General features: G+C 45.5%; 2 protein-coding genes across 3 annotated transcripts in view; one reads left to right on the top strand and one right to left on the bottom strand.

Moving 5' to 3' along the window:
- Window positions 1-486: 486 nt before the first annotated feature.
- On the bottom strand, window positions 487-6,427 carry MANSC1 (MANSC domain containing 1). 2 transcript variants are annotated; one of them, XM_066184308.1, is made up of 4 exons: window positions 6,111-6,417; window positions 5,123-5,263; window positions 2,808-3,370; window positions 2,493-2,686 (listed from the first exon to the last, which is right to left on the bottom strand). In XM_066184308.1, exons 1-4 carry the CDS (start codon window positions 6,328-6,330, stop codon window positions 2,588-2,590), a joined length of 1,023 nt encoding a protein of 340 aa, XP_066040405.1. In that variant the 5' UTR covers window positions 6,331-6,417; the 3' UTR covers window positions 2,493-2,587. The 2 variants fall into 2 exon arrangements, with proteins under 2 accessions (XP_066040407.1, XP_066040405.1); XM_066184310.1 differs by having other exon boundaries at window positions 487-3,370; window positions 6,111-6,427.
- A 2,896-nt stretch (window positions 6,428-9,323) lies between these two features.
- BORCS5 (BLOC-1 related complex subunit 5) overlaps window positions 9,324-25,752 on the top strand; it is a 52,385-nt gene continuing 35,956 nt past the window's right edge. The window contains exons 1-2 of the mRNA XM_066184305.1: window positions 9,324-9,420; window positions 9,843-9,986. Coding sequence (XP_066040402.1) covers window positions 9,363-9,420; window positions 9,843-9,986 — 202 coding nt within the window. The 5' untranslated portion in view covers window positions 9,324-9,362. The remainder of the gene's footprint in view (window positions 9,421-9,842; window positions 9,987-25,752) is intronic.

Here is a 25,752-nt window from a genome sequence, read left to right as displayed (position 1 = left end):
ACTGGCCAGCTATCAATTAATTCCCCGTGAGTTCTTAATCCAACACGACAAATGGGAGGGAAGAATAATTTTTAAAAAGTGTTTCAGTACACCTGCCTAATACCTTGTTTTCTTTACCCAAACTTAAAAGATTATCTTTCATGTAACAACTTCTAAAGCTGTTTGTTTTCCTCAAACGTTGTGAAAGGCCACTGAGGTCAGCATCATCACCAAATCAAGCCACGGTGCTTGAGCACCTCTGAGCTTTGCCTCTCTTTGCTGGGCATGCCCAGCTGATTGGGCCGGAGGGCAGTTCCCTGTGACACGGGCCACACTGAATAATCCCAGAGGGGTTTGGGTTGGAAGGGATCTTAAGGATCGGCTCATTCCAACCCTTGGCCATGGGCAGGGACACCTTCCATGAGCCCAGGTTGCTCAGAGCCTGGTCCAGCCTGGCCTTGGACACTTCTGGGATGGGGCAGCCACAGCTTCTCTGGGCAGCCTTTCCCAGGGCCACACCACCCTCCACAGGGAAGAATTTCTTCTCAATATCTAATGTAAACCTTCTCTCTTTTAGTTTAAAGCTATTCCCCTTTGTCCTACCACGACATGTCCTCATGAAATGCCCCTCTCCAGCAGAATACACGATCTGTGCTCTAAACAACCCCGAGATACATCTGCTGATTTCTCTTGAATATTTTGCTATTGTAACCATATCAATTAATACTGACCACCTTTCCCTCCAACTAATTATTTATTGCAGCAGAAACGCACAGTGAGCATTCAGGGGTTGTTCTCAGCACCTCTCCTGCATTAAAAGTGCTGTGATGGCACCAGAAACATAGAAAGCTTCTCACGAAGTTTGCAGTTCTTATGAGAGAAAATGATGGTCAACCTCAGATCTGTATCTGCATTTTTGCAGCTAGGCCTAGGACTTATTGGGTAAACTCATTTCCCAAAAATGTTCTTCCTTGTTATGTTTCTTGACCAGAAACCTCTGAAAATAGCCACTAAAAAAACCAAACCAAACCAAAACAAAACAAAAACAAAAACAAAAGGAAGAAAAGAAAAAGAGGTCGAACAAAGCACAGTCAACAAACAAGCTGATAAATTTGTGGTATGTTTCTTCTGTAATTTTGTTCACTTTTAAGAGGTTATCCAGACTGCTTTTCTTTTAACCATTGTCAGATTTAAGCAGTGTAGCAGACCAGCTGGTTTTATATATACAAAGCAATTTGCAGCCTCCGTATAGTTAGAATTCAAGTTCTTGACACAAGGAACACTGACTTTTCTTTGATCCCTGAATAATGGAATTTTCAGAGAATTTTCTGCATTTAGTTATTTAGAGCTTTCAGAAAACTTGCCTTGAGGCCATTTTTTGGATCACACCTGCTTCCCACCACACTAAGCTTGACAGATCTAAGAATCTCTTGGATGTGAGTCAAATTTCACATTTTGTACTAGAATTGTTCCCTTGCATTCATGAGGCACCCTTCCTTCTCTGCTGTGACGTTTGTTGTTGATGATGCCACCTGACATGAACACTTTGAAATCCAGCCTTTCATTCTAAAACCAGGTGTAGACTGTGCACAAAGGGAAATTTATATAACATGAGCTGGAAGTTGTGTGGCAGTAGGTGCTCCCACTTACTGTCCCTGTTGAAGAGTCAGGAAAACATAAAATTATAGAGTTGTTCAGATTGAAAAAAACCCCTCAAATATCAAGACAAATGTTACTAAGCAGCTCTGCTTATTACCAGTCACATGAAGGGGCCACTAGAAGTGAAGAGGTTGTGTTTTGAGAGCACTGACATTTGCAGGATGTAGTTTTAAGGATACCTGTGACGTATGCAGAAGAAGAACTTTAAAGATGTGTATATTACCGTTATATTTAGATAAGGAAAATGAAATTATGCCAGATGTAATACATTTTTTTTCCTGTTTGTACCTAAAACCATTTGGATGCAAAGCTCTGTTACTAAGTATTCCTTTAAAGCTCCAAATAGGGTAAATAGGATTGCCAGGCAATGGTGTAACACTGGCATTCAGTGCAAATAGCACTGGAAACGCCCACGTGCTGCACAGGTACTGAATTTATTAGGTGTACTTCAATTTCACTAATCTTGTCACAGTACAGATTAAGCTCATGAAATGCTTTTTCTCCTTAAATATAAGACCTTTTTAGCTTAACTTGGATTTGAATGTTTACTCTCAGGATTTAGTAATAAATCAAAAATGACAGACATTACAGTTCAGCACAGACAGAGCATTCCTTCTCACCACCAAACCCGTGTCCTGTCTCCTGCTTTCCCATGAGAGCCCCAAAAAAGGAATCCATCCTCTTCTGAGATTTCCATATCTACTGTTCCATTTCAGACTTCTCCTCTCAAGAGTGAGAGATGCTCCTTAAGATTTTATTCCCTCTCCCAGTCAGACATCAGCATACATTCCATTGATCAAGTAATCCAGCCTGGTGTAATGCCTCTTCTGAAGAGATTCGTGCATTTTCTTCACTGTCAGCACAATAACTAGCAACAAGAATATCACCCCAAAAAACAGAGCTGCTACAAGGCTGCTTTTTTCCCCCAGCTGAAAGACATCTGTCCCTCTCAGAACACCTTCTGACAGGGAGCTTTCTGCATCAGATGGGTCATAACCCCCAAGGTCATTTGGGGAAGATGCAGGGAGATCACTGGACAGAACGAAACCTGGGAAAGACAGGAGGGTCACATGGCTGGTATCATTGGAAAAGACAACTGTTGGCTCAGGATCCATGGCTGGAGTCCTTAGCCCTGATGGGGTGGTAGAAGATCTGGAATTTGCGGTCACCTGCTTGGTTGTAGAAGCAGAAGCAGAATTTGTGGCCTTGGACAGAAGAGGAGTAACAGTGATGTTGGTGGCAGGGACACCAGGTTTAGCTGCAGCAGGCAGAGAGGCAGCTGTGGTGGGGTGGGTTGTGTTTGGTTCAGCAGCACCAGGATGCAGAGGAGTTGTAGGAGGCAGAGGAGTAAGAGCAGCACTGCTGGTTTCAGGAGCCCCTGCCTGAACAGCGGTGGGGAATGAAGCGGTGGGGTTTCCAAGTGGAACAGCAGAAGGCATGTTTGGTAGCAGAGTGGTTACTTCCTGCCTTGAGATGGGGTCTGAGCTCTCAGACTGTTTTCCTCTTTGAGATTCAGGAAACCCTGTATGGAGTTCCATGTTGTCCAGATGCTTGCCTATGTGGTTCAGGAGTTCAGATGCCTGATGCAGGACAGATTGCTGCACACTGGCAGTGTGATTCTGATGGGTATTCTGACTGGGGGAAATAAAGGTTCCTGCATCCAAAGGCAAAGAATACTCATTCGAAGTAAAGTTCTCGGTTTTGGTGGATTCATCCTCTGAGCCATGGATGTCTGGAAACAGAAATACTGGTATTTAATTATTAAATCTATTTTTGACTAATGTAGGCATACTCCATTTGTATTTCTTAGAAACATTTATGTGAGGGGGCTCTAAGAGATAATGACTAATGCAACTTCCTTTCTTTAAAATACGCACAGTGACATTTAAATTCTGTGTCATAAAAACAGTCACATACCAGCCTAGTCACATAACAGTGTTCTGTGCAGAAATACCATACAAATAATAACCCTAAAAGCTACCTGATTTTACAGCATTTCTTCCACAGTATTTACCTGACATACAGGTATTATAGAAAGTATTTGGCTGAGCATGAGCTCTTGGAAAGACAGGCTAATTGTCAATTCATATTATATATATTAATAATAATATCTATAAAAGTATACAAACATATATATAATATATTCATGATAACCATTCTGCTGCACAGAAAATTTAAAAGGGAACATGTTCTCAAGTAGTTCTGACTCTCACTCATCTCTTTTTAATATTGAAACAAAAAGGTTTGTTAACTGCACTGGAATTGAAATAAGTGATTAAAGAAGTATCTTTCCCCCTTTTAGTTTGGTTTTCCGTGTAACCACATACAGATTCTCATATGAAAGGACAAAGTTTCAAACATTTGTTGCTACCGACACTGCTCAGGTGCTACCTTTGAAAACTTCTCAGGAACATTAAGTGAGCTGGCATAATCTTTCCACAATTAAATGTTGACAGAAGATCAAGTCTCCAAAATGAAAAAGAAGTGTTAAATGCAATCAAGTTGTTCACTCAGCATTGCACCACATGATGAACAAGAGCACAAGCATGACTGCATTTCTTGTTTCTTTGTTAGAAACTCCAATGTTTTTCTAGGGGAGAAGGAGCTGGAGCAAAGTGTAAACTACAGTAATAATTTTACAGAAATGCAGTTCACCTGTTGCACATTGCTTTTGTGCGATTCCCGTGGGATTGCGCTTGCACAAAAAATACTTGGTAACGTTACATTACATGAGTAATCTTTCTATATGTCATGCAAGTTCCTCTTGGAAAAGTTCTCTTTTTCAGCAGAAGTTTGGTCTCCCAAGCAGCCATGGAGAAACCACCTTGGCAGGACAGTCTAATTATCAGTTTCTTATCTGAGCTGTTCAAACAGGTCTGGTGCAAGTCAATGTCAATCCACAAGTAGGCCTTGCTGTTAAAAATACCACAGCACAGGCCAGAGAGCAAAAGTTCCTGAGCGTGCAGCCCACATGCCATAAAGCTCTGAGTTTAGGTTTGCTTCTGCCCTTCAGGTTCCCTAACTGAAAGCAGAAAATAATGATTATTTATTATTATTGCTAATTATTCATCAGTGTATGAAGTCCTTTAAATACACAGCTGGCTACAAGGGCATGGTATTTCCATTGGTTTTCGTGATACTTTTCAGCATGATGTACAGGAAAATTTCCTTCTTCACTATATCTAGACAGAAGCAGCTTCTTTTTGTCTTAAGGAAGGACAAATTAGGAGGATTTCTGAATCTAATGTGAAGGAATATTTTAAGAGTTGGGATATTATTCCAAGCAGGAAGCTGGGCCGACAGAGGAGCTCACCACACACCTGCCCATCCATCCTCCACAACAAAAAAAGAGCAGTATTTTCAAATCATAATGCTTGGCTTAGAGCACTTCACTAAAAATACGACCCCCAGACAGTTCCTGGTGACTACTGACAGTTCACAGGTGCAAAAATCATCTGCTGTGGGGGCTCTCACTATTATTTACCTGTAGTTATCTTGTAGCTCACAAGTCCTGGGGAAGGTTTCATTGGACAAGCCTCAGTGCTGGGACAGTAAAACAAGTAGCAGTTTGGATGTGTACTCGTTCTTGCAGCATAAAAAATAATCAAATTACACTTCTTGTCTCCTGCAAAACAAAGGAAATACCTGTTTCAGCAATAAGAACTTTTATAGCAGTATGGTAATGAGATCTAGGTCGTTAACTTTTGCTCATGTGAGTAAGAGGAAAACTACTAACACATAACATTCCTACAGGAAAAACAACCAAGGACTGCAGAAGAACGGCCCGGGGCCAAAATATGAAAGGTCACACCTTCCTTTTCCTGTACAAATAAAGTTGGGGAAATTATGAGTCTAATCTCTCATCCTCCCCTCACCCATACTGCACTGGCACCACTTTATACAACAACTTCTCTCTTACAAATCCTGAGAAATCTGAAAAGCTCCACGATATACTCATGGGGAAGAAAATTATTTAGACATTTTTCCTTATTACATCCCAGGAATCGCTTGGCTAGTTGGCTGCTTCGGGGGGGTCACCTTCACCACTATCATTTCTACTTTTACCTCCTACTGCTCCAAGAACTTGATTCAAATCAGCTGTCTCAAAGGAGGGTGAGCATTCTAATTCTTGGCTAAAATTAAATGCAGTGCAAAATGTCAGCTGCTTTTGGTGCATCTAGTAAATACAGCTTACGCCCCTTCGGGGTTCGGGATTTAGGAGGTTTTAACACCTGAAACTAACGCTGTTTCTGTGATGCGACTATTTTCCTGAACACTACGGGGTCTTGCGTTAAGATCTAACATCCACTGGCAAAAGAAGGCGAGCAGCCGCAAGCTGGAACCAAGCGCAGCCTGAATGCGAGGGTAAATTCCGTGCTGATATACGGAGGACACCAGCAGCTGACCGCCCCGCGAGCCCAAACTCCAGAATTATCCTCCCCGGCAGAGGCGGAGAAGGAGGCCGAGGTTACCTGCCAGCCGGTGCCCCGAGCAGCAGGCGCGGACACACGCACCCGCGCCGGGGACGCGCAGCGGCTCCGCGCCCCGGACGCCGCGGGGCAGGGACAAGTGTATGTCGATGATGGAATTCTCCATCTTCTCCGCGGAACACTCCCGGCTCAGCGCCGGCCCGGCCATCACGCAGGTGATCACCAGCAGGCGAAGCGGCCAGCGGCTGCCCCCGCGGGACATGGTGACCCGGTCCCCGCGGGGCTCCTCCGGCACAGCGGGGAGAGCCGCGCCGAGGGCTCTCCGCTGCTCCCGGGGCGGGCACGCCTTCCTGGGGCACCTTCGGGATAACCCTGACCGCAGCGCGGGGTCCGGAGGCAGCGGCGGAGCCTGGTCGGGCTCGGGAAACCGCCGCTGTCCCGGCACGTCCGGGAGGAGGGGCTGCGGGAAGCGGGCGGGACGTCTGCTGCCTTCCTCCTGCCTGCCTCTCCTCCTCCTCCTCCTGGGCTTCCTGCTTACCTACCTACCTGTCCTCTTCCTGCCTGCCCTCCTCTTCCAGCCTTCGTGCTTTTGGTGGGCTTTGTGCATGAGAACAGGCTTGTTCAGAAACCAGCACGGACCAGTGCTGTTCTAATTTATAACAATTCTTCTGTCATAGACAACTGCACGATGTCTTTGCTGATTTGACTGTCAAATATGAAAAGTCTCGAATCTCGAAGTACGTTTCCTTCACATTTACACTTGTGAGTTTTTGAGTTTTCTTCATCTTGTTTTCTTAAGCCTGAGCTGCCTGTGGACTTTTGATCTGGGCTGCTTTTCCTTCACTCCTGGCACATGTGTGTATAAGGGCTGCTGGTGATGAGTGTTGCCCATGCTACTCTGCTCTGTGCCCAGCACTTTGGGGTTTGGCTGGTTTGCCTTGGCACAGAATAATTAATACCTTTAATTTTTTTAAAAAAATCACAGAATTGTTAGCGTTGGAAGGGACCTCTGGAGATCATCTAGTCCTGCCCCTCTGCCAAGGCAGGGTCACCTTGAGCTAGGTGACACAGCAACCCACATTCCAGGTGGGTTTGGAATTTCTCCAGAGGGGAAGACTCCACAACCTCCCTGGGCAGCTCTTCCAGTGCTCTGCCGTTCTCAATGGGAAGAGTTTCTTCTTCGTGTTGAAATAAAACTTCTTCTTGTTTTAGTTTATGACCATTGCTCTTTGTCCTCTCACTGGGCACCACTGAAAAGAGTCTGGTTCCTCCTCTTGGCACCGTCTTTAAGATATTTATCTGCATTAAAGAGATCCTCTCTCAGTTGTCTCTTCTCCGGCCTAAACAGGCCCAGTCCCCGCAGTCGCTTTGTAGCAGGGTATCTCGCTCCTCACAGGAGCTTATTTGTTATTTGTTAACTGGTCAGACAGCTCAAACAGGACAAGCTGTCTTGTAGTGGGTCATTTTGGGGCCCTGGGGTTAACATGGGTCTGGCATCTCCCAGCTGCCAATAAACATCTCACTGTCCAAGTGAGATCTGGAAAGACAAGCTGTGTTTCTGACTGACAGACACCTCACTTTACAACTATAAAAGCCAAACTCCCACAAGGCAGAAATCTTCTACGCATTTCCCTGGGAAATGTGTGGAGTTTCTCCCCTGAGCAGGGACACTGCCTTGCTGTTACTCTCCTGGAGGCTAGATGAAGCAATCTGTGAATGTTATTGACCTTTCAGTGGGAAGTTACATTTGACTCCTAATACTATTCCTTTTGCTACCTCTAATAGAGGTAGCTTGATATGGTCCACTGTTTTATGTTATGCTGCAATCTACCCCTAGATGTTTTTAGTTTTGTACCATGTAGTAATTCTGATTAAGATCTTTTGTCTATCACTTGTCTGTTTAATAAATAATTCATTTTTATAAATAGACCTGATCTGCCATCACTAGAACTTGCAGGACGGTGTGAGTCCTTACATTTAAACTGTTGCCAAAATCTGAGCTGGGGCAGAGCTCATCTGAAGTTCCCACTCCTTCCATGGCACTCTTCTTATAAGAGAGAAGCTCCAGACCCACATCATCCTTGTGGCCTCTACTAGACCCTCTCCTCACCAAAAACTGGGAAATGAGCTCTCTTACCCAATCTGTTAGGTTAGGAAGCCGACATTACTTAATTCAGCACAGAGGCATGTGGGTACTGCCTCACCAAACATCTTAATCAGCTATCAAAACTTTTGACTATCTATACATTTTGATAAACAAAGGAATTCATGTTCATTGGTGTTGGTTACGTAGTTCTCTTATTAATTAGTATTCCATCTTCTATTGGTTAATGATTTGCTCGCTTGTAATGTTAATTAGTTCACATGTCCAGCTTGTCTCTTCTTTTGGGTCAAGGGGTTTCTTGGTGGCCTGTGGATCAGTGGTTGGAGATCCCCCCTACCAGAATGACCTTGTCCCACTGGGAGCTGATTTCAGCACAAATTACCGAGCATCCCCGGGAGGGGATTGCCCTGCTTTGCTCTGCGCTGGGGCAGCCTCCCCTGGCATATCGTGTGAAGTTTTGGATGCCACAGTATCAGAGAGACATTGAACTATCAGAGAGTGTCCAAAGGAGGGCACGAGGATGGCGAAGGGCCTTGAGGAGCAGCTGGGGACACTTGGTCTGTCCGGCTGGAGGAGACTGAGGGCAGACACGGCAGTCACAGCTTCTCCTGAGGGGAAGAGGAGGGGCAGGCCCCGAGCTCTGCTCCCTGGGACCAAGGACAGGCCCGAGGGAACGGCTGGAACCGTGCCACAGGAAGGTCACACTGGATATCAGGGAAAGGTTCTTCCTCCAGAGGGTGTCGGGCACTGCCCAGGCTCCCCAGGGAATGGTCACAGCCCCGAGGCTGCCAGAGCTCCGGGAGTATTTGGGTAACGCTCTCAGGGATGCTCAGGGTGGGATTATCGGGGTGTCTGAGCAGGGCCAGGGGTGGGACTCAATGATCCTTGTGGGTCCCTCCCACCTCAGGATATTCGGTCACAGGCTCCTTTCTAAAGAAACACAACTTGTCCGGTAACACCGAGGAGCACAGGAGGGGATCTCGGCCTCACCAGGGCCGAGCAGCGGAGGGGGAGCGCCTTCCGTGCCCACACAGACCGGCGCCGCTCCGCCGCACCATCCCCGCGCCCCGGGCAGAGGCGAGCGGCCCCGGCCCCGCCCGCCGGGTGGAGCCGCCGTGACCCGGCGCCGCCGGAACCCCGTGGGCGGCCGCGGCCCCGCGCTGCGGCGGGCGGGCGACGGAGGCGCCGCCATGGGCGCGGAGCAGAGCGCCGAGGCCGAGAGCCGCCCGGGCGAGCCCGGCGCCGCAGGTCGGTGCCTGGCAGGGAGCCGGGGAGCGGGGCCGTGCCGGCGGGGCGGCCGCGGAGAAGGGCACGGCTGTTTCCTCGCGAAGGGAGGGCGGCTGTGGAGAAGGGAAGGGCTGTTTCTCCGGGAGGCAGCGGCGGCGCGGCCCGGCCCTTCCTGTGACGGCGCGGGGACACCGCCCGGGCCGGGGGAGCGGAGCCGGGCATGGGGAGCTGGGGGAGCAGGAGCTCCAGCGGTGCAGGTGCTCCGGAATCAGCTGTTCCCCGGTGCGGAGAGGGAAAGGAGCTTAGAGCCCTTCGGTGATGTCGGCGATGTGCTATAAAAAGCATACCTGTGCAGTGTTAAATAGAGCGACGTTCGCGTAGGGTTGGGATTCTGGTGAAAGCTGCTTGTAAAGCTGACTGTTCCCTCTCCCTCCCATATCCAGCATCTCCGTTGCCAGCCAAGCAACGAGCAAAAATGGACGACATTGTGGTCGTAGCCCCAGGAACACAGTCCTCGCGGAATGTCAGCAATGATCCAGATGTCATCAAACTGCAGGAAATTCCAACTTTCCAGCCCCTTTTGAAAGGTAAGTGATCGTTCTTCCTCTGTTTTTAAACGCCTTCTTTTTTTTTGTCCCTAATGGAGTTTGTGTGTCTGGAGGTTTCTACTGAAGTTCATATTTCTGTTCCTATTTTTCACTTCCCATCTCGTTTTAAACCTTACTCTCTTTTGTTATGCCATAATTAATCCCAGCCTTCTAACCAGTGGGTGAACTGGTTTAGAGGCGTGCTGGTAATGTTCTCTGCAGTGGAATCATCTACTGTGAAGACAGAAGAGCTCCCAGCCTACCAGCTTGCCCTGTACCACTGGTTGATGAGAGATGCTGTGCTGTATTCTAATATACAATGGATGACAGTCTCCTGTTCTGCTCTAATCTTTTAGAAACAGTTGTGTGTTACTCTCAGAGTCATAGCTACCTGTGTATGTGTTCAGCTGCTTGAAATCAAGGTACCTTGTGGGAGTTTCCAACACAGGGCAGATTTTATTCTTGGTTTTTTTTTGCAGATGTGCTGAGACTTTTCTTTGTTTCTTTTCCTCCCGCTATATTTTTTTTTTCTTCCATCCTTTGCACTCATTCTTTGTTTCTCCTGTTCTGTTCAAAGGGAAGATTTCAAAGCTGTCGAGCCTGCAGTGTAACAAAAACTGTTTGTGTGTTTTGTGGCCTGGCTTCTAGCTATATCTTTTTGAGGACAATGCAGAGTGGCCTTAGTATCTGAAAAGGCATCACTAGAGGTAATCTACTACAGGCAGCATCACACCACCACTTTTTGGACGGAAAGTATTTACATTTTGTTTGTTTGTGTATGCCTTCAAAAGTTCCACGTGACTAGAACTTGTAGACATTATGATAACCTGTTGAGCCAAACATTAAACTTTTTTTTTTTTGGCATTTTGTGTTATGAGCAAGCTCTGGATGTGCATGGCAGCGACTGCTGTTTCCTGCAGAAGGGGTAGAAAAATAGGGAGGCTGTGAAAAAAAGCAGAGCATGCTTTGTTCTGCTTTGTATGCAAGGCAGAACCAGGGTCATGCTAGTGACAGCTGGAAATGTAAATGCTGGAATCCAAGTCCCTCAAAGAAATGAGGAAGTTTTAATAGGAGAGAAAAAAATTTAGAAGATGCTACAGCACCTGGCACCGAAGTTGCCGTGTGTGTGTAAGAGTGTGATGACAAAGAGTTTCAGTTCCACCCAGCCTAAAACTCATGAGCGAACCTGGGTTGCACAAGACCTGTGGAAGGAAGTCCTGGGAAGTGAGGCTGGTGATCACTTCCAGAGGTGGTGTTCCCGTGAGGCTGTTAGGAGTCTCAGGGGTCCAGGGCTTGAGGTGGGAAGTGGGAAAGAAGATAGAGCAGCAGCCACATGGCTGAGATGGAAAGGTTGGAAGGCACTGCCTTCGATGTCCAGTCCAGGTCCTTCAGCTCCTAAATGTGCACACTTTAAGTTGTCTTGATGATTGAGTTGCTTTCCCTGGCCTTCCTTTGGACCTGAAGCTGTGGATGTATGACAGAAACATTCTCTTCTGCTTTTGTCCCTTGGCCTGCTGCTTCCCTGCCACTCTCTTGAGATGTGGTGACATCTGGTGACTGCTCAAGAGTTCTGCATGCTGAGTCACTTCGGTGAACACCTTTTTCAGCCTCAAGGACTCGTTATTACTTGAACAACCTGTCTGTGATGCTTGTGTTCACACAAAGCAGTGTGGGCCTGTCGAGTGACTTGACTCTTGAGAGGTGGCGGATCTGCCACCGGCCCACGTCAGAAACTGTTCTGCTTTGGGCTGGTCTCTTATCTGTATTCTTCCCGTGCAAGATGATGTTTCTGGAAAGGTTGAAGAAGTTTCAAGATCTTTTAGGAGCTCATTCTAAAACCTTGTGTCTTGTGATCTACCAGCTTGCAGGTGGACTTACAGTCCCTGTGGACTTCATTGTTCTATTCAGTTTCTCCTTGCCTAAGCAAAGCCAAGGGGTTTTATTTTGCTTTTCAGTTTCAAAAAGGGAATAATCATTAAATAATAATCTAAACCTACCCACTTTGGTTTAAAACCTTTGTCCTTGCTCCTTCATTGCAGGCCCAGGCAAAAAGTCTCTCTCTTTCTTACAAGCTTCATTTGTCTCTGGAGGCTTTTTGGGGAAAGAAACATTTTCCTGCTTGTGGCTAGAATTGTGCACTGGTAAAAGGTACTCAGCATGAAGAAGCGAAAGAAACAGAAACAGAGGTTACTGTTTCACTGCAAAGGCGTTGTGTGAGCAGCAGAAACTTCTTTACATGCTGCGCCTCCTCCTGTTCCCACAGGATTTTGTGATTAGTTTGCTCTCCAGTCTCATTTCGTGGTTCTTCAGGTCAGCCTGGTGTTAGCATGTGAGAATCCTGCCTGGTTGACAAAAGCTGCCAGGACAGGCAGTGACTGCCAGCGGCTGCTGGCACACCAGGGAGGACTGTGACCTCCCTCTGGGTGGGTCTTGTACATTAAAATTAACCTGAAACTAAAACGGCACCTGGGGTAACTTGGAAAACAAACTTTTGGTAACTTACTCCCTTGGAAGTCTTCTGTCATAGGAACTCCTTGTCCCTCAAGCACTGAGAGAAAAACGGTCCAGCAGAGGCTGCAAAGTTTTTAAGGGCATATTAAGCAATGATCTGTCAGTCATGAACTGGAAGTAATTGAATGCATTAAGGAGAACTTTTCATTACAGTGAGAACTTTGCTTCCTGTGCTGCTTGTTACCTGTATTTATTATGGTGATTTATTAAGACAGGCATTGCATAAAGAACACAGTGAGACTTTTTACTCTGAAAAGTTGAGGCTGTAGTTTACCTGCAGAAAGAGTAGGGCCAGCATAAGGAGTTTCCTTTTAGGCTCAATATATTTTGAAGTGGAAAACGTGTCATGTATTACAGCTGGTGAATGTTTTCTGCTGAGAAGCACAGGGAGATGCTGAGAAATCTGGGGTGAAACTTGTGATGCTGTACTGATGCTCCATGGATCTTCCCTTGTCCTCCAGGGAGAGGAAGCAGAAGCTTGTGTTACCTTGAAAGGATTGTTTATACCTTTATAACTTCTTTTATGAAGTCATTTTTCAGGCAGGAAAGCTACTTGTCTAAAAAATGCCAGCGCATTTTTCTTTCTGGCACGGTGCGTAAAGGAAGGATGGATGTTTAGAGTTTGCTGCATTTAAAGCAAGATTTTGTCACATCTCACTCCTCAGTATTTCCTTACATCCTCTTTTAATCCCCTTTCCTCACTGTGTGCTCCTACTTAGATTTATAGTGTAGGGAATTTAGCTAATAGCATGTCAGTGAACTTTATTCCTATAATTCTCTGCTGATGGTACTTGAATACTTTTATAATTCTCTCCCTGTGCCTTACAAGGAGGATCTGCTGCTTGCAGCTGCTGAAGTACAGACCTCTATTAGAATTGGAAACATCCAAGTTTGTTGGATGGACCCCATGCCTAGTGCTTGTAACAAAATGTGCATGTTGAGTGGAAAGAAGTACCAGGAGTGTGAGTACATCTGCCTGGTGAGTTTGAGTTTGTTATTTTGTTTGTTAGTAGGGTTGGTTTTTTGGCGTGGTGTGCTTTTTTTGGGTTGTGGTTTGTTTTTTTTTTCAGGCTTGTAGAGCCATATTCTGTGTTGTAGAGATCTGTCTCTACATTTTGAATTCATGACTTGAAAGTGGGTCCTGAAATCAGAGTCTAGAAGACGCTGCAGTTCTGAGGAAAGGAGCTTTCCCTTCAGAGGACAGCTGCAGGAGTCGATGAAGATGATGTCTGACTTCCATGTATTCTTCAGTTGTTTGTTGGCTGTTTGGAGACCTGAACTCACTTTTCTGCGTGAGAGGATCTGAGTCTGTGGTTAGGCGTTATCCAAACAACGTGCTCAACACCCACAGGGAGAGCATTAGGGACTGCAGATACTGAGTTCTCTGCCTTTCTACCTTTCCCTTCCCCTTTGCCAGCTGCTCCACACCTCTTGGTGTAGTCTTTATTACCTGCCCAAACACTACCAGCAGAATAAAGAGCAGATTCCAGAAAGCCAAGCATGTAAATAATAATCCCCTTTTCTACTTAATGTTTGACTTACTAAAATCGTATAAAAATGAAAAGGGTATTAAGGTACAAGTGGAAAAGCAGGTCTGCTCCAGCCCTAAGCCTTGTTATCCATGCAGTGTGGTGGGAGCTCAGCTTTAACCATGTTCTCTGTGGATAATTATCTAAGATGAGATCAACAGCTGACCAGTAAAGCACAGGTCAGCAAGCTCATTGTCATGAAACCTTGAAGTTTAGAATCAAATTTGGTGTGCCTCTCTTCCTTTCTTAGGGCATCTTAACAAAAGGGAGAATAGGAATTTTGTGGTTCGTTTGGGTTAAACAGTGAGGTTTGACACACTGAGTACTCCCTCTGTTTTCCATGTGGGGCTGGCCATGGTCTGCTTGGCTTGTTGACACCCTTGCCTGAATAAACCAGAAGATGTGCAATTGCAGACTGCATATTGATCCCTGAGATGCAGGTGGTCTCCTGGACATCCTGATTTTCAGTTTGCAGTGGTAACCAAGTGATGAGTAGCAATGTTAGTAGGAAATGGAATTTCCTGCCAGCGTGCTGTCAACTCAGCTCAGGAGCCTCCCTCACCCCGAGGCAGTGGTCAGAGAAGGGGTAAATTAGTCAGGGACAATGGACAGAAGGAGATGTACACCCTCCAGAGCAATAATTCGTAGCAGTAATGGGTGTTCAGGGTGAAATTGAGAGTTTGCTGACGTGGAAGGCAAAGCTGCTGTCAGTTCCAACTGACTGAAGATTTTTGTCCCAAAACAGCGTGCATTCCTGTAGAGTTTAAATTTTTGTGGTAGAGTGCTAGTGTTGATTTTTGGAATTTAGAGGCAGCGAACAGGTTCTGGAGACTGTGTGGAAAGTTGCCCAGTAGCATTGTTAGAACTGATTCTCCCTCCCACCCTTAAACTAGATCCACAGGGGCCTTGGTTGTTCAAAAGAGGGGAAGTTCCTGTGTGTGATTGTTGACATGGGTGCTTTTACCTGTGTTGCACGCGTCTACTTCTCCCATGTTTCCTAATATTTATAATATTATAATTATGTGTGCAATTGTGGCACATAATTTCAGAGAAGACACAATATGCCCAGGCTGCCCCTTTTTGTGTTCATTAAATGTAAAATGTGCAGTATCTCCTGGCTGCCTGTTGTTTTAAAGGTCTGCTGTGGGTATGTTTCTTCACGTGGTAAAGAGCTGAAGGGCAAAATTAAGTGCACTTGCTATTTATGAGAGGTTTTTTAATGAGGTTAAGGGCAAACAGTAAAAATGCTAGGCTGCTGTTTGAATACAGTTGTGTGGGTTTTGGTTTTGGTTTGTTGGCTCTTTTTTTTTAATACGCTGGTGCATCTAGAATTGACACTTGAAAAGGCAGGTGAGTCTGTTCTAATGCAGTGGAAACCGAGACTTTATGATCCCATGCTGCAGCTGTTAGTCAGGACATCCCCTGGAAGGCACTTGTGTAATTCAGACAGAAATACTGCAGTGTGAGGTGCCATTCAGTGCTGCAGTAAAAGACCTGAGAAGCAGCTCAGGCATTAAGATGAGATTCTTTGAACCGTGTTACATCAGCGTGGCAGTGATGTACCCAAGGGAAAGGTGTAACTGCAGGTGGGACTCTGGGACAGCAGCACAGTGGGGAGCTGCTGTGCAGGAGAAATCTGTGCATTTCATGCCTTGGGAGTAAGGAGCTGCACCAGCAGTCCTCCAACTCAGGCTTGCAGTGTCCTTTCTCTGTTTTCTGGCTTGCTGTTTTTACCCCTGTAGTTAAAAATATTGAGATTGGCAAGCCTGCACTCTAGGAAAGTGCCACGGGGTGTCACTGGAATACAAAAGAAGTAGCAGACGTGATTGGAAAGGGGTGGAAACCTTGCTGAAGCAGCATGCTGGAGACTTCTTTCTCTTCAAGCTCTTCCCATGAGCGTTTGTGCTCGATTTGCACTGGTAGCAAGTGACCAAGGTCTTGGTGGCAGACCTTGCTGGGGTTGGTACCCGTTGGACCTGTGAGCTGAGCCACGCAGTGCTTTTTACTGAGAGGCAGCTGCAGGCTGAAGCAGTACTGGGTCTGTGAGGAGGAGATGGTGCAGTGATCTTCAGCTGAAAGCCTTTCAGAAGGCTTTATGATCTTGAAAAACAGAAATATTGGGTGCCACCTACTTTTGGTTGTTGTTACTAGTGGGTTTCTAAGTGCGTGTGGTAAGAAAATGTAGATTCAGGTGAAAGGATTTGAGGTTCAGATGCTGTCCATGGCTCTTGATCCTCACCTCAGTACACCACCTGTAACAATTCTCCACTGTTGTACATTCCCTCCGTTATTCATCTGATTTATTAAGTTCCTGTGGTAGAGAAGACAGAAAGAATTTGTAGATTCATCACTTGGAATGTAAATGGTTTCTTTTGTCTGATGATCTCTCGTATGGCAAGTGATGATTAAGCTACAGTGGTGTTTTAGACTCGCTTCTTTATTTTAAACGCCTTTTATTACAATCCGAGTCCAATTTTGTGGTCAGTGTTTGCATGTGTGTTTAGATGAGGAATGTAAAGGCTCGGCCTGGCTTTTAATGCCAGGCAATGGGACAAATATGGTAGGAGCAGATTTATTTTTCATGTCATAGCTCTTGTCTGTGCAGAGAAAATTGTGGTGGCATGTCAACCTTTGGACCACCTCAGCTTGCAGAATCTAAAAAGGTTAAAGCCTTGATTGCATCAACTATTTAAGATGTAAGTAAAAATAAAGCGGTTTTCTGTGCTGTGAAACAGCAGGAGTGAGTTAGACACTGAAGTGCTGTACTGCCAGGGGCAGGATTGGTGTGGAAAAGGGTGGTCTCTCCATAAAGATACAGGGAAGTGGTTGAGCGAGTTGGCTAAAAGTGGGCTGTGCTGATGGGCCATCGTGGTCAATGTGCAACAGGGAAAGATAAGGGTCGTGCATCCAGGACAAAAGGAAAGGTGGAAATCGTTAAATATTAACGGACTTGGTAGAGTTTTGGGAAGAGGTGAGAAGGTCCCGGGTGACTCATCTCTACTCCTTGTAAACGAAATTTTAAGGTGCAGGGAAGATAGGGTGATCAGTGTAACCAAGGAATTACCTGGGAAGTAAAAAAAGGAAAACTGTTTTGGCAGGCAGGGAGCTTGATTTGGCTCCCCATGGGATCCAGCAGGCACTTTGGGTGGTGTGGGGAGAAATCCCAGGAGTGGTGGACTGAGGTGACGTGGCCGCCAGCTGAGATCAGCTGTCCCAGTTAGGTGCTTCAGCTCTAAGGCAAGAACGTGTCCAAAATTAGCTTCTGGACTCAGTGCAGGAGAAGGTAACACGTGCAGGGTTTATTGAGGCACTCTGGCATCCCACAGAGTGGGAAGGGTGACCAGCTTACCCCTCAGGAAAGTGGGGCAGGGTGGTGATGGAGCACCGGGTGGTGATGCTGTGGCAGGAGCAGGGACAGCTGGACTGGTGGACTTGCACCTTTGGGGCTTCTGTGCAAATATTTTGTATTCTGCTCTTTAATTCTCTGTTTGGTTTGGTGATTTTTTTTTTTTCCAAGAGCAAGGGTGAGCAGAACAGGCTAAACCTAATGGCTTGGGGCTCTTTTCCCTAAAACCAGCAGAATTGGTCTTTACTTTGGAAAGCTGCCATCTAGAAGGAACTGAGGTTGGAAAAGATAAAAAGTGCTGAGACTGTTCGTAAACTTTTTGTTTAGAAACCGTTTTGATGCCAGCTATTTTGATGCTTTTGATTTTTCTGCTCCCTTATCTTAACTGAAGGGGCTTAGTAAGAAAACAAAACCTGTACTACTTCTGATTTTTAACCCTGCTGAAGTTTTTCAGAAGACTGATCAAGTTCTGTACTGTGCTAAACTGCCTCTTTATTATCCAGATTGCTAGGCTTATTTTTCTGGCTAATCAAAATAAGGTACAGTGAAATCAAGATAAGAATGTATTATTGTATTGTTCAAGCCCTGAATATCAGAAAATAAAATGAAATAAATCTTACTATGCAGCTGAAAACCACAGAAATCTCTCTCCTCTATAATTTCCTCAGCTTCTGGTCGGTACTACCATGCCTTTAATGTAACTTGGGAGTGTGTGTGGGTTCTTGCCTCTTTGACTGAAGCCTCTGTGCATGTAAGAACAAAATTAATGTGACTTATTCTCCAGTGCTTTTCACTTCCTGTGGCCCACCACACCGATTACATCCCCTCTGAAATATTTCCTTTGCACGATGGGGCCACAAATGCACCCCTGCATGAAATAGAAGAGATTTGAGTTGCTGGATGGCTGATAGCAAAATGGGAATTGTTTCAAATATCTTTCAAATATATGGTAAAAGGTCTTTGAACCTCAGTGTAATAATCTTCATACGAGCACGTGTAATGCTTAGATAACTTTTTTTCCCCAAAATTTTAACGAAATGGGCAATTTTCTCCTAAGCATTTGACAAATTGGTATTTCCCACGAGCAAGTCTAGGATGTATATTTGTTGTTTGTTTTCCACTGAGCACGAATATTTACTTTCAATGCCCTTTCTCCTGTAAACCTGTTATGCCAGAGATGTTACCAGTCACCATCCCTGGCAGGCTCAGCCTCCTGGAGCCTTGGTGTGGCAAATGCCTTTTTCCCCCCCTTGAGTCTCAGTTATCAAAGTTTGGAGTTTGCTGTGCCTTGTAACTAATTTTATTCATTTATAACACACCAGACTTGTTCCAGCCAAAATGTTGGTCATGAAGCGGTGATAAGAAATTTTAAGCTTGAAAGAAAATTTTTGTATTTCTTCCACAGGAAATGTAATATATGACCTTAAAATAGCATCTTATCTCATGTTTATACTAAACTGCAATTCCTGTTTATCAGGTTTTTTTCTTATGAAAGGAGTGAACATTCTTTCAATCCTTAAGGACCAGAGAGCTGAAAGAATCCTGTGTTTGTGTGTTGCTCTTCTTCCTTTGTATTTTTAAGTTAGCTTTTTTTTTTAATTGTTGGTATTTTTGTTTGCTTTGTTTGGGGGTTTTGTTTGTTTGTTGGTTCTTACAGTGTAGAAGAAAATTAATTGCTGTAGCCCCAGAGAGCTCTGCTCTTCCGAGGTGTCATCTCATACTAAATATGCATGTTCTATAGTTAATGATGCTGTCTAAAGGTGATGCTGTAGCTAATGGATTTCTTAAAAACGATGTGAAGTGGGTTGTACTTAACTCCTGTGCCCCTGCTTTGGGATAATCACCACAGGTTTGTGTTAGGAAGCTGTTCTGTATGGAGAAACACGTTCCTCAGGTGGAATAACTTACAAACCCTTGACATATCTGTTTTGTTGTGGGTTTTTTTTTTGTTTTGGGATGTTGGCATCTTGCAGTGAAACACATGAAGGTGGCTACTGTGATGTGCTTTGCCATCTCTGCTTCTGGAAACAGTTCGATTAAAAAAAAAAAAAGACAACAACAAAAGCATTACTTTTAAGAACATCCTAAGCCACTGCAGTCTTTTATTCAGTGACTATCTGTCCCTTTTCAGCGAATGTTAAAAACACAGTCACAAAGTTGAATTTTCACTGCTTCAAATGCAAATAAACAGTCATTGCATAGTTGTTTCCTCATGTCTTTGAAAGGAAGCTGTTTCTGCAAAGTGGATACAATCTCTGTGTTATCTGAGTGAGCAGCTATCCCAGTGCATGGCTGAATCAATCTCTGCACAGAGAGGATGCCTGGAATATAGTTAAGAAATGTTCTAGATTCATCATTTCTTCATAGAGGGATCAGACTGATGCATTACTTTTGCTTTCTGCCCACATCTGGTAAACTAGCCCTCATGGAGGATATGGAAAAGGAAAATAAGGAAACATGCTGCATTTTTTCCCCTTTCCCCCCACTTTTTATCCCCTTTTTCCCCCCCTTCTTAAAAGAACATTTGATTCCTATCAAAATGACATTTGTTGCCTTGCAATCTTACAGCTCTGTCTTAAGGTGAGGCTATCACCGAAGACCTGCAGGTTTAACGGGTATTTGCTCAGAAAGCAAAATTCCTCTGGCCTGTGTGTGGAAGGTGCTTGGCTTGGGCTCTCCCTGTCGGGTGGGAGCCGTGGGGACTGTTCTCTGTTTCTGTGCAGGTTGTACCTGGGGTCCGTGGAGCTCCTGTGCCTGTGCTGATGGGTGGGAGAACATTAAAGTGGTGCTGTACATAACTGCAGAGAGAGGCTGATGTCCCCTCCAAGGCAAAGCGAGACAGTCTGGCCCCTCAGGGTATGCAGTGTCGATGGAATAGCTCCCTCCTGTCCAGGGAGGAGAATACACCCACCCACATTCCTCCTTGGCGTGTCTCTTCCATCCTCACCCAGTCTGACATTCACCTGAGCCTGTGTGACACTGGTTTGTGTTGCTGACATGGCAGAGAACTCTTCCTGTGCCAGGTTAATTTTCTGCCCTTGATGAGCTGCTTTGGTCTATTGCTCCATCAGACAAGTGCCAGGGCTGGTGCAAGAGAAGAGGTGGGTGCAGGGCCACCACCCCTTTGTGCAGTGATGAACCATTAGGAGGGAGCTGGTGGAGCTTCATGCCAAGGCTTTGCTCCTCTGGTAGTGTGTGTTGCTGTTTGATGACCCCTTCACTTTGTGCTGGTGCCAGCTTTTGTCTGGGTGATGTGCTGGCCCCTCACCTGTCATGAAACCGTGGTCTCCAGGTGTGATAACAGAGCTCTCCTTGTTTTCCTCTTGGTGGGAATCATGTTTCACAGAGGACTTCTTAGCTCCCCGGTGGCATTAGCCTGGCAGGTGTGCTTGGGCACCCCCTGGCACACATATGCTGCTCCTGCTCAGAACTCCGGCGTGCATCCATACCTTTTGATGAAGTCATGGCTCCCACGTCTGACTGCAGCATTTGCTGAGTGAAATAGGTCTGGTGGATCGTGCTTCTGCCGTTTATATTGTCAGCCATGTGTGTATTGTCCATTTCAGCTGAACTGTTTTATTTTTATCAACAAAGTACTGTAAGAAATTGGGACCCAACAGTAAATCCCTAGTGGAATAAAATTAGATTTTTTTTTTTTTGGCCACGACTGCAATTGTTCTGGATATCAAAGACTCTTCTAAATTCCTTTTTGTTTTTAAAGACATTGAGTAGCCTGTTCATTCTTGGCTGTTTCCTTCTGTTTCTCCCCCAGTTAAGTGATTGCACAACTTGACATTGAAATCAATAGTTCCTCATCGATACTTGCTCTCAGGCTGTGACATCAGGATTTTCTGGAAATCTCAATTCACAGTGCTGATAGCAGACTGTATGATTTCACTCTGGAAAGTGGCCAGTGCAGTTGGATTCCCTGATGTGCAGGGTGCAGGGGAGGACATGAAACAACATGGGTCTGTGTATGTGCCTGGCACATGTGGTCTGTATTTTCCAGGACTGATGTGTTACAAGAGCACAGTCTGTAACTCAGGTGCACTCTGATGAAACCAGAGCATCTCCTTGCTCTTAACTGCTCGAACATTTTGCTGTTCTTACCCAGCTGTCCTGTTTTCTGCCTTTGCATTGTTTATTTTTGCCTAGCAGAGTGGTTTAAGTGCTTCTTCCAAATATTGCTGCGGGGATTATTAGTCTGCCACAGGCTTTTTCCTTCTGGCATTCCTGCAGTTCCTGGCAGTTTAAAACGTGGGTTTCAGAGGCCTGGTGCAGAGGCTGCTCTGAGGCAGTGCTCTGCTCTGAAGCAGATGTGTTCACGGGGATTATCAGGAACATTCTTCACTCGCACGTGGGTGGAGTGGGTGCCGTGTTTCAGGGAGACAGAGCGCGGCAAGCGGCTCCAGAGGTTGGGAATTGCAATTAGATGCTGGAACAGTCAACCACAGGATGCTGCCGGGGCCAAGAATTTAACAAGGTCCAAAAAGGAGTTGGATGTTTGCTTGGGGGTTAGGAATAGAGGGAGTTGGCAGAATAAATGATTACCAAACGTTTTGGAGGGAGACTCAAACCTTTTAGTTTTGAGTCTGTGCTGGTTTGTAGGTATCAGGCGAGGTTACCTATCTTCTGCTGATTCCTGGGCTCCTGATATTCCTAATCGATGATTGAGGAGTATTAATGTGATTAATATTATTCATTTCTCTTGGGGTGCGATGCAGCACTAGTCAGTCCTCTAGTTATGATCCACTTTGGCAGTTCCCTTTTTGAAAACTACGCCTGAGGCTTTTGGGGAGCTGGGAAAATTGAATTTGCAGGTTCGGCTTGCAGTGCAGTTACAACCTCTTGGGTTTTTTTGCATTTTAGGGGAGGGTTGCTTGTGGTGGGGGAAGATCTGTACCCCCTCAGCAGTAACACCATTGCTGTGAAGATGCAAACTGCCTTGGGAAGGAGGATATTTGGGTGTTAGGGACTAACTTTCAGGCAGTGTCAAACCAGAGCAGTGGGGCAGAATAAAGCTAATAAAGCTGTTAAGTGTGTCCCTGAGCTCGGGCTGCACACTTCCCGCAGACCTCAGCCTGTATCTTTTGCAAGAGCCTCTCCTGGGCTCTGTAGCTTTGCCTGCTTGATCAGCACTGGCTCTGTGCACCTCTTCACAAAGCTTTTTGGTTTTAACCATTGCACACACCTCAGGCACTGCAGTGGTCTTTGGGGAGGGGCGTGAGCACAGCAGGTTCCATCTCCTGACCTTCCAGCTGCCTTGCCAAGTTCACTCGGAGCTTAAAGCTGGTTGAAGGCAGTCTTGTTTTCCCTGCTCCCTTGTGTTATCCCTGCCTCTCATGCAGCCAGGCAGGGAGCTGAGCCAACTGAAAACTTAACCCTATTCTCTCTTAAAATAACACTGGTTTCTCTCAATCTCATTGCCCTGAAGTAGCTTTCCTTTTCCTAGCTGTAAGAGCAGCAGTGATGTGAAGGGGAGGTCCATATAGTGTGTTTGGGCTGTATGTGGGGATGTAGGACAGCAGCTTTGGCTTAAACTGGCTTGCCTCGATGCTGAAATTTAAGAGAAAAGAAAATAAGTGGAAAATCCTGTGGGATCATTCCATTGCTTTTGGATAAAAATGAAGAAGACAGAATTTTCATCCTCTTCCCGTGCTTGCTGGAAAGACCTGTTGCAAACAAGGGCAGTGATACTGTCAAGGGTTGCTCAATAATGTTTTCTATAGCAGCAATGTAATTTCTTGATATTTAAATGGTAGAGTTTTACACTGTGCTTCTACCAGTTTCAAATTTTTTCCTCAGGAAATAAGAATAGAACGGAAAGAAACTTCCAGGATTTCAGGTTGTACCATGGATGAAAGAATGAATGAAGCCTTGCAGCATCTGGTCTAATGGTTGTGGGTAAGGTGACATTTGGCTGTAGGTAAAGTCACCATTTTTTAAATCATTTCAGTGACGTGAGTCAAAGGCATGGTACCTTCAATATAGTGTCATTAAAGGAGGAAACTTGAGTTTCTTCACTTTGTGATTTTTGTGCTGCAGCCGTAGTTGAGAAGGGATTTGTTTCTCCAGAGTTAGGGTTTTCTGCCCTGTGTTTCCAGCCTGGCAGTGGCTGGGTCAAGGTTAACATCTGGGATGCAAACTGCTTCCTCTTTTCCTGACATCAACACCCTCTCGGATGGAACTCTTGCAGTGAAACCTGGAGGATGCAGACAGAGCTCCTCAACTCCTGCCCCGCCCGGTTAAACCAGGACAGATTGGTTAAAGCGTGCACAGAAATGACGGTGCTTTTGCAAAATGTTCAGACCTTGCTTCTCCTTTTCAAACTGTGCTGAGACATGACAGTGTCCTGGTCTCAGAGCCAGTGGAGTCTGCCAAACTCGTTTTGTGGTGTTAGTGTGGTGGAGAAGAGAGTGCGTTCTTAAAGACTGAGCACAGGTAGGTTGGAGATAAAGAGCTGTGAAGTTTGGTGTGCTCTGAGAGGGGAGAGGGTGGGGTAAATGAAGCAAAGGAGTGGCTTTTCAGTCGTAGATTTTGGAATACTTTTGGTAAAGAGGACCAGAGCAGGGCTTCATGCCCTTTGCTTGGAGGAGATGAGGGTGAAGCTGCTCCTGTTGCAAAGACCAGCTCTGCATGATTTTTGAAGCCAGTGGGTGCAGGTGGCAGGAGGTGCAGCACTCATGCAGGAGGGGCAGTTGTAGCTCGCTCCTGTGTGACCTCGGGGGAGTGCTCCTGTGTACAACAAGTTTGGATGGCAGTCATGCGTGATTTTGAAGAACTTAGGTGGGCATCACAGAAATTGTAAGTTGAAACGCCTGTGTTTACCTTAGTTCTCTCTAAGGAAAGACTTGATGTGGATTGAAGTGTTCTGGTTGAATGAAAGTTGTCTTTATCAGCCACCAGCACTGAAGAGTTGCATGCTAACCCGAGAAATTGCCACTTAGACATTTTGCTCTGCAGACAAAAATCAGAAGGCAGATGGAAGAGTATGGGAAGAACATGTGTTTTCAAGCTCTCTGAAGCCAGCATGTCTAGAAATACAGGAGATAGTCCTGTAACTTTGCTAATGCTGAAAGAAAAAACATTACCCATCCTGAAGTTTGCAGTGCAGTTTTGGAAGTAGCACTGAGTCTCAGCGTGTGGGATGGGTGCATGCACACGTTCACGTGCACAGTAATTGCAGCAGCCTGAAATCCCGTGTCCTGACCACAGTGAGCTTGCTCCATTTTTCAGTAACTCAGAAAGGAATTTGGCCCCGTGAATGAATCTGAAATGCTCTCAGAAGCATTCTTTCACGTTATAAGAAACATGTGCGTTCTGTGGTCGCAGGCGGTGATACCAGAATGCAAATGGTGTGCTCCTTGCTGCTGCTTCTGCAACCCAGGCTGCACTTGGCCAGTTTGCATTAACCAAGCGGCGGAAAAGAGGCAGAGTGCAAACAGTGGGCTGGAGCTCGGTTTAAGGTTAAAGTTCTGTTCTGGTGGCATTTCTGTGTTGGAAGGATACAGAATGATCCTGCTGCAAAGGGGTAACGTGCTGAGAAGTTTTATAATGTTCTTTAGGATGAGCAGAGATTGCATAAGCACTGTTTACGCGTGACCTTAGGGAGCCCAACATTTGTCTCTGCCCACTGCTCAGAATTGCTGAAGGTGGCTGGTGCCTCTGGAGGCAGCTAGTCCAGTTTCCCTGTACAAAGCTAGGTCAGCAGAAGTGGATTGCCCTGTTTGATTGTGTTTTGTTTTGAGTATCTCCAGGGATGGAGATTCCCCAGCTTCTTTGGGTACCTGTTCCACTGTCGGATCACTTTCATAGTAAAAAAACCCAACAAAACAAAACCAAAAGAAGCTTATGTTTGTGTGTTTCAGTTTTTGTCCGCTATCTCTTTTTTCTTCAGCCCATTTAGAGGTTGTATGAAGTTAAAATCTGTATCACTAAGGACCCCATCGAACCGTTGCTAATTAAAGGTCCAGGTAAATATTTCTTGGAAACAGGAGATTGAAAAGGAATAGTAATGCAGAGACAGATGGTTGCAAAAGAGCAGGGAGAGGAAAGGAGGTGGGTAAGTATGGGTTTGGGTGGGAATTCTGCTAATGAGCTGTGGCTTAGTTTTTTTCTTTGTCTGTAAGAGACGTTGGAAATGTGGACTCATTTTTGGAGGAAAGTAAGTCAAAATGTTAGGAAGGAAAAGTTCCCAGTCTTGTTTGGAGATCTCAAAAAGCTGCACAGAAAACCTGAGCCGTGCCATGGCTCAGTTTCACAAGGACAACTGGCTGAAATAAATGTAATGGATTCAAACCCTTCTTGTCCCCATAGGAGAACAACTTTCCTTTGATTATTGTTGATTTATACCAACTTTTCTCTCTTGGATATGGGAAGT

Source organism: Chamaea fasciata, unplaced genomic scaffold (genome assembly GCF_029207755.1).
Source record: "Chamaea fasciata isolate MVZ Bird 193981 ecotype frontalis unplaced genomic scaffold, bChaFas1.0.hap1 SCAF_5, whole genome shotgun sequence".
NCBI classification, from domain to species: Eukaryota; Metazoa; Chordata; class Aves; order Passeriformes; family Sylviidae; genus Chamaea; species Chamaea fasciata.
This window is presented reverse-complemented; position numbering and strand designations above follow the sequence as displayed.

What these genes read in the sequence shown, in the direction of transcription:
- MANSC1 (XM_066184310.1), bottom strand. Translation starts at nt 6,330, where the DNA reads ATGTCCCGCGGGGGCAGCCGCTGGCCGCTTCGCCTGCTGGTGATCACC. An exon ending in CTCGGGGCACCGGCTGGCAG is followed by an intron (nt 5,264 to 6,110) that starts GTAACCTCGGCC and finishes TTTGTTTTGCAG; the next exon opens with GAGACAAGAAGTGTAATTTG. An exon ending in GAGCTACAAGATAACTACAG is followed by an intron (nt 3,371 to 5,122) that starts GTAAATAATAGT and finishes TTCTGTTTCCAG; the next exon opens with ACATCCATGGCTCAGAGGAT.